Consider the following 8,279-nt stretch of genomic DNA (forward strand, 5'->3'; position numbering starts at 1 on the left):
CTTTCGAAGGCGTACATATTTCCAATAGGAAAGTGTAATACTAATGCTATAGGGTCCTCTCATAGATGGTGTGTGCAAGGACGAAAATTAGAGAGAAGTAGAAACATAGGAGATTGTCATTACTAAACATCTCCTTATGTAGCTGGAATACAATTACTTCAAAGAAATATTTTTCTCATCAACCACTATTCCCTTCCTACAACCCACACCTTACGCGGACTTCCTTTTTTTTCACTATCTCTTCTTCCTATTAACAAAAATGAGTGAAAACTTGACAAAAATGAGAGAGAGGGATCCGATGAGATGAGAGTGAAATGATGGGTGAAAATGATGAGAGAGAGAGATAGAGTGAAACGATGAGAGAGAGAGAGGGGAGTCTGATGAGAAGAAAAGAAAAAACTAAAAAGAATTTGAAGAGAGAGTGTGAGGGGTCCGATGAGATGAGAGAGAGTGAAATGATGGGTAAAAATGATGAGAGAGAAAGAGAGAGAGTGAAATGATGAGAGAGATAGAGGGTTTGATGAGGAGAAAAGAAAAAATTGAAAAGAATTTAAAGAGAGAGAGGGGTCCGATGAGATGAGAGAGAGCTTGAGGAGAGAAAGCTTGATGAGAAAGACAGTGAAATGATGAGAGAAAGAGGGGGTTCTCATAAGGAGAAAAGAAAAAATTGAAAAGAATTTGAAGAGAGAGTGAGGGGTCGGATGAGATAAGAGAGAGTTTGAGGAGAGAGAGCTTGATGAGAGAGAGGGGAGTCTGATGAGATGAGAGAGAGTGAAATGATGGGTGAAAATGATAAGAGATAGAGTGAAATGATGAGAGAGATAGAGGGTCTGATGAGGAGAAAAGAAAAAAATGAAAAGAATTTGAAGAGAGAGAGTGAGGGGTCCGATGAGATGGTGGAGAGTGAAATGATGGGTGAAAATGATGAGAGAGAAAGAGAGACATTGAAATGATGAGAGAGAGAAGGGGGTCTGATGAGGAAAAAAGAAAAAATTGAAAAGAATTTGAAGAGAGAGTGAGGGGTCCAATGAGATGAGATAGAGTTTGAGGAGAGAGAGTGTTTGATGAGAGAGGGGTCGATGAGATTAAGTTGAGTTGAGGAGAGAGAGTGAAATGATGGGTTGTACGAGGTGTGGGGTGTACAGTGGCTGATCTATAGAATTACGCATGTTAAAAGGCCTGATGGTTTTAGCAGAAGAAAAAACATAGAGAGAAAACTTATCACTACAAAAGCCACCCATTGTTGCCTATACGTACACCAGTGATATAAGCACATACAGCTTTCAAAGTCTAGCTATGATCGTATTGGTTTGGAGTACACAACTTCTCAAGGCAAAGAATCTCTACCTTATCATCCGCTGCCACTACCTATAAGGGTATTATCTTTGTTAAAAGAAGCTAAGTTGTGGATGCTCCAGATGAAGCCGTGTCAAAGTCAAATCATTTTAAAAATTCTCATGAATGATCAACCTCAAAGAAGCTGAACCAAGGCAAGTTTGTTCCTATTTGTCATTGTTCAAAGATCGTCAAAGATTCTGACTACTCGGTATAGACAAACAGGTCGTTTGTCTGGTCAAGTAAGAGTGTCAATTGACAAAAGTTTTATAATTGAAATTTGCTTGTAATTGATTTTCAAGTAATAAAATTGACTTTTATGGGTTTGGTTGTCCCGTAGGGTTTTACCTTTAAATAGTTCTTTAAAGGGTTTCCTTTTGTTACCAATTTTTGTGTTATGCAATTTATGTACTCTACGTTATTTCTTTATTATTAAATAATTGCATGGTTGACAACTAACCAATTTGTTGAGTAAATTGGTAGATCTTTGTGTTACGCTACAGGGGTACTTGAGTAATTTCAATTGGTATCAAAGAATGGTTCACTCATTCAAGTATGATTCGTGTCCCTATGTAAATTATATCATCGTTATATGTTCCGCCACACTTTGATGGCAAAAACTATGCTTATTCGAAAGTTCATATGAGGGTTTTCCTAAAGTCTTTGGATGAACGTGTGTGGCATGCAGTTGAACGAGGATGAACTAAGCCCGAGACATCTCTTGATGCTTGGACTAGAGATGAGATCAACAACAATTACTGAAATAGTAAAGGACTTAACACTATTTTCATGGTTGTATCTCCCGATTAATTTAAAAAAATCTCAATATGTGAGATTGCAAAAAAAACATGGGATATTTTGGGGGTTACACATGAAGGCACAAAAATTGTAAAAAACTTAAAATTGCAGATGCTAACCTCAAAATTTTAAGAGAGTAAAATGTTGAAAGATGAGAGTTTTAATGATTTTTATGCTAAACTTAATGATATTGTGAATTCTAGGTTTAATCTCGGTGAGAATGTGGAGGATTCAAGAGTTGTGAGAAAGATTTTAAGATCCTTACCTAAAAGATTTCGCCCAAAAATTACAGTCATTGAGAAAAGTAAGGATTTGGATGCTATTAAAATTGAAGAACTAGCCAACTCCTTACAAACATATGAGTTGTCTCTTCCTGAAACAAGAAAAGGTAAGTCCATTAGTTTAAAAATTGTTGAAGAAGATCGAGATGATTTTTCTGATGAAGAAAATCTGAATGATGAGGATATAGATCTCATTGCAAGGAAATTCAAAAAATTCTTTTTCAACAAGAAAGGCTAGTGGAAAGAGGTAAAGAATTTCCTGCAAAGAAAAGTTATAAAGAAAAATAGAATAAAGAAAAATTTGAGAAAAATGACAAATTACAGTATCATGAGTTCTCCGGCTATGGTCACATTAGAGTGGACTGCCCAAACTTTAAGAAAAATAAGGGGAAAATATTGAATGTCACACTTAGTGATGACAGTTTAGAATCTGAAAATTCTGTTTCGTCGTCTGATAATGAAAATTCCTTTATGGCTTTTACCATTGTTGTTGATGATTTTTCTGAAATTGTGCTAACAAAATCTGAAAGTGAATATGATGACAGTGACTCGATGTAGCTTTTTTTGATGCTGACCATGAGCTGAGTATACAAGAAGCTTATAATGATTTATGTGAAGAAATGGTCAAGCTGAAAAAATTAAACAAGAAGTTGTACAACAAACTCACAGCTGTGGAGAATAAAAAGAACAATGTTTTAGAAGTACTGAAAATTTCTAAAGTTGAAATATCAAGGTGTAAGACTCAAAAGGATGAACTGGAAAAGGAATTGAAAATTTCTCAAGAGTGCCAACAAAAATTTGCAACTCAGAAATTGAATAGATGTTAACCTTTCAAAACTCTAGCTATGGTCGTAGATTGGGGTACACAACTTCCCAAGGCAAATAATCTCTAACCTCATCATTCACTGCCACTATCTCTAAGGGCATTATCTTTATTAAAGGAAGCCAAGTTGTGAATACTCCAAATGAAGTTGTGTCAAAGTCCAATCATTCAAAAAATTCTCATGAAGGATAAATCTCAAAAGAAGCTGAGCCGATGTAAGTTTGAAGGTAAATTTGTTCCTATTTGTCATTAGTAAACCCCATAACATAGTTATCCAGATTCTCTAGCGAAATTTACTTTTTTCTTTATTAAAGGAGTTTCTTTAGATTTTCTATAAGTTAAAGAGCAAATGCATAATTTTGAGTTCTAACAGAATGATTGTTCATATAGTTACAGCAGTTTATAGCGGTCTCAATGTATAAACAATTATGCCATGCCCTCAAGTGGAAATATCAAGATACATTAAATTTAATATCAATTATTTTGTTTGTATACATATATTTGCTTGCTTGTGATGACTCTCTGCTTTTACTCGACTGCAACAAAGCCTCGGCTACTTGATCTCTGCCATATCCTTTTGGATGTCTTGCTTGATAGGAGGAGCTCTATAGTATGCTGAAACGGTTGCAGGGAAGAACATCTGTCTCACTCCTTCTGCCTTGATAATGGGAAATATTATACTGGATGCACTCTGAAAAGTACAAAAATTGTTCAATAGGCATTGTAGGGGATATTTATTTATACAGATGAGGTTATTAATTCATGCCTATAGATGTAAAAACAAAAAGAAAAAAGGATAGAATAACCATTTGGACTTGGCATTCTACCAAAAAAAATGCAAAAATTGATGTGGAATACGCACCGAAATCAGCCTAGCTCCAATCCACATGCCTTTGGGTGAAGGAAATGGTAGTAGCAGACGACCAACACCATATATTGCAACCGCAAAGAAATGGAGAACTAAATTCAATGGACGTGGGTTTAGACCAGAGAGTAAAGCTACCGGTCCTGTTGAAAATATGCCTCCAAGGCTTAAATAGTCAAAACATGCTTGGCGCATCTCCTTCCTTGCCTGATCAGGTGAAGAAGAAAACACCTTGTAGAGGGCACCAGCCAGAGTATTTATTGTAGAGGCCACCGGCTATAATGACAAACCATATCATACAACAATGTTAGCGTGAATTAACATCCCTTGGACATTAAAAGGTTCCTTGACTTTTCAAACATCATCATTTAACAAAGCAATTCAGAAACAACGGAAAGAACACTTTGCCATCCAATTCTACAAGCACCACATGAATAAGCAATACGTGCAGCAAAACACTTTTTGTTCTAGAGAGTTTACCTTTCGCAAGGTGTAAAAGGATTCAAGATACTTGGACAATGAAGGTGCATCATTCAGGTCACGCAGTGGCTTAAGAAGATCTCGGAGTACGACAATATCGGAAAGTGCCACAGTCATCCCACCTCCAGTTAGAGGATGCCGCATGTTGAAAGCATCACCCATTAGAAGGGCTCCAGGAGTAGGAAGCGGATCCGCTGGCATGCTTCTATTTGGCATGGTTCTAATATTTCCTTTATCAACTGCAGATATGAAGGCCTCCTTAAGCTCAGCTGGAATCTGTAATTGAAATTCACTAGATTAATCCAAGGTGCAGGAACAGATGTTCTTGTTGAAGCCAACGCAAAAAAAGGATGAAAAATACCAAATACAGTACTAGTAGTACTGCCATTGGAATTGAGTCGTGGACTTCAAAATCAAAGATCATTTACAAAAAAAAAAATAGATACCTGTGGAGCCACCACCGTTTTCAAATAGTTGGCCATTTCACCTTTAGCAACAGAAGGTAATTTCTGACCAGGTACATCAACCAAACAGCGAACCTCAGTACTACTGATTGGATAAAACAAGATGGGTGAAGGGTCGGCTAAAATGACATGTCCATGATTTGCAAATGGAAGTTCACAGTTCTCCAAGACTAAACCCACAAAACAAGATGGCACGTCTACCTGTTGAAAAATGTTAGTTTTCCACAGAGTCAGTCTCAATATGGAATGGAGCAAGAATGCATATGCCCAACCGCAAAATAGTAGATGTGTATGCAAAAAAGAAAAATTAATTTCGCTAGATCCTGGGTTATGATAATATATATTATAACTGTCCAAATATGATCAGTGAACAATTCTCAACTAAACTCTAACTGCACCAGGCAAACTGTAACTATTAGATAGTTCCAAGATGGTAACTTCACCTTAGGGTTACAAAGAGAGCGGCGCAGATTTGAGAAGCAACCATCACACACAATTGTAAGAGGAGCATAAGCTTTAAGTTCTTGGCCATCCTTCGTTTTGTACTGAACCCCCTTAATGGTCCCATTTCCTTCAAGCAGGGATGTAACTGTACCTTGTTCCAATTGCACACTGAACATGGACATAACTATGTGCTTAGTACAGTGCAAACCTTGAAGACCAAATTCAAGAAAAGTGGAATGTGCACAAAGCAATATTTTAACAACCTACAGTGTAGGAGATTCATGGAGCAAGAATAGCATAAAACTTTACTATGCGAAGTTGAAAGTAAGCAGCAAGAAATATTACTTGGGAAGAGTGGCAGCTTTTTCTCTCATCCTTTGTATAAAACGCCCGTTGTGGAAGCTCCTTCCAGCCACATCTGAATGAAACTTTTCCAAAGGATAAGACAGTCTAGCATTTTTCCCATCCTTGAAGAGAGCGTATCCAACCACTCGCTGAGCATCAATTTCCTCGACGCAATCTGATATCCAAGCACAATTGTCACCAATACACAACCAAAACCAATATTAAGTAATCATTATACCAACGCCAACAAATTCTCCTTGGAATACGAGTCAGTTCACAACCACGTTTGCAATAATCCTTAAAAAAATTTTATTGTACTTCAAGGATACAGGAAATTACAATAACGATGTGAACTTCCAAGCATACCTTCAAGGCCCAATTCAATTAGTTTTAGGTATCCCCCTGGCTGCAGAAGTTCACCGACAATTCGGTCTGGCTCTGTCAAGTCTCTTTCAATCACATGAACCCGTCTTCCGTCCTGAAATTAGTCGCAAAAAAAATTTAGATTCTACTTGTAAAAGGAAATAAATCAACAATTTAATGGTAAGTGGTTGTTGAGGGGTGATATTGCAGGTAAAGTAGGCAACTTTAAACACAAGAACTTCGTAACACGGTTTACAGCTATTATGTCAAGTAAATCACAGGAAATCATTAATAATTAGATGCTGCTACATGCGATAAAACTCCAATACTGGTAAATCTTAAATCACTTGTGAGGTGGCTGTCACCTCCCTTGAAACACAATGCATTCAGTTAAGCTTCCAATTCCTATTGATTAAACTATCTAATACAATTTTCTATTAAAATTGCACTTGCGTAATTTACTTCCACACATATTCACCGACCCAGATTCCCCAATAAAATAAAAGTATGCGAAAATTAATTAAAAAAAATTATTTTCAAGCCTTGATGCCAGATTCCTGAATTTGATCAGTGCCTATATATATGCTCCAGAATTCTCTGGTTTCATAATACCGGAAATTTCAAAAGACCCACCAATTTTCATACCCATGCAAAAAGAATTGAAGTCGAGAATTTTCAAATTTTAGAAGTTCTTTATTGTCTTGAGAAAAAGAAACAATTACCTTGCCGAGGGTGTAAGCGAGGGCGGCACCCGCTACACCGGCGCCGACGATGATAACGTCAGTGCCGGAGCCCTCCAATGGGCGAGATTCTCCATCGCTAAAGCTCTGTTTCGCGCATTCTTCCGGAAAACTCTTCTTCTTGAGCTGTTTCTTGTTGGCATTGCTACAATTCCAACGACGGAGAGAGTAGAGAAGAACGAAGCCGAACAGGGAGGCAAAGAAGGCCCAGAGTACGTGCTGGTCGATAGCCATCATTGTCTTCAGCGGGATGAAACAATGAGACCCAGATGAAGAAAAAGAGGAAGAACAAATGGGTTGGATCAAATCCTCCGTTTCACCCTCTACCCTGTTCGCAATACCGGCTCTTGTTCTGGTTCTTCTAAGTAATATGGATGTGGGTGGTGAGAATTTAGGAGGCAACGAGGCTTTATAGAGAGAGATTACAACGCAGCGGTGGTGAAGAACATATGGTTGTGACTGTGAATGTAAATGTGCATGTGAATCGGTGGATTTATAGCAGCAACTGTGAAACTTGAGATTGTTGTGCCATTGTGGTGGGTAAGAAATGGCTGACTGCCTCATAAGGGACCTTGGAATTGGTTATTGTCATTTTGCCCTTTCTCTTGAAAGTCATTAAATAAAGTAAGTTTTAAGTAGGAGGAATACAGGGTTGTCTTTGAGGTAAATTCCCTCTAATTCAGGTCTTTAATATTGACCCCAAAAAGTAAGTATTAATAAGACATGGACTGACTCTATATATATATATATATAGAGAAATGATACTTGCAGTCGTGAGCGTGCAGTCGCCGTGCAGTCGCTTTGAAAAAAGTGAATAAATAAGGGACCCACCTGAAAAGAAATTAATTAACTAGGGAACATTATAGGCTAGTTTAATGGGTTGTTAAATATTTATTGGCTACACTAGTAAACAAGTTAATCCTTTTTCAAATAAATTAATTAATGTCTCTATTATGTGCATTGCAAAGCAAAGCTTAGCTTGATAGAACTTCCTTCTCCAAAATAAATTAATGTCATCAGAAAAATGAATAATACACGTAGCAAATTAGCGACTTCCTTCTCCAAAAGCGTGGCTATGATGTAAGCATTAAAGCTTTAAACAGTTATAAATACCATATAATTAATTGATAAATTCTATTTACAGTCTCCACTTGAAAATTATATGTGCAAGTCCTTTATTAAATGATAAAAAATATCATTTTAGGAAGGATATTTTTATAATTTTAAAAATTTTAAAGAAAAAATTATCTAAACTTATATTACAATCTCTAAAATAAAAATTGTACATAGCATTATTTTAATTAATTTATATTTATATTTAAAAAAGTTGAAGTCCTAAAA

The 8,279-nt window shown here is 36.7% G+C and overlaps 1 protein-coding gene across 1 annotated transcript; it reads right to left on the reverse strand.

Annotated features, from left to right (window-relative positions):
* Positions 1-3,571: 3,571 nt before the first annotated feature.
* On the reverse strand, positions 3,572-7,568 carry LOC108989032 (squalene epoxidase 3-like). Its single transcript, XM_018962474.2, has 8 exons — positions 6,921-7,568; positions 6,202-6,313; positions 5,836-6,010; positions 5,490-5,658; positions 5,029-5,247; positions 4,583-4,858; positions 4,100-4,378; positions 3,572-3,928 (listed from the first exon to the last, which is right to left on the reverse strand). Exons 1-8 carry the CDS (start codon positions 7,500-7,502, stop codon positions 3,791-3,793), a joined length of 1,950 nt encoding a protein of 649 aa, XP_018818019.2. The 5' UTR covers positions 7,503-7,568; the 3' UTR covers positions 3,572-3,790.
* Positions 7,569-8,279: the final 711 nt, after the last annotated feature.

This window comes from Juglans regia, chromosome 8 (assembly GCF_001411555.2).
Source record: "Juglans regia cultivar Chandler chromosome 8, Walnut 2.0, whole genome shotgun sequence".
NCBI classification, from domain to species: domain Eukaryota; kingdom Viridiplantae; phylum Streptophyta; class Magnoliopsida; order Fagales; family Juglandaceae; genus Juglans; species Juglans regia.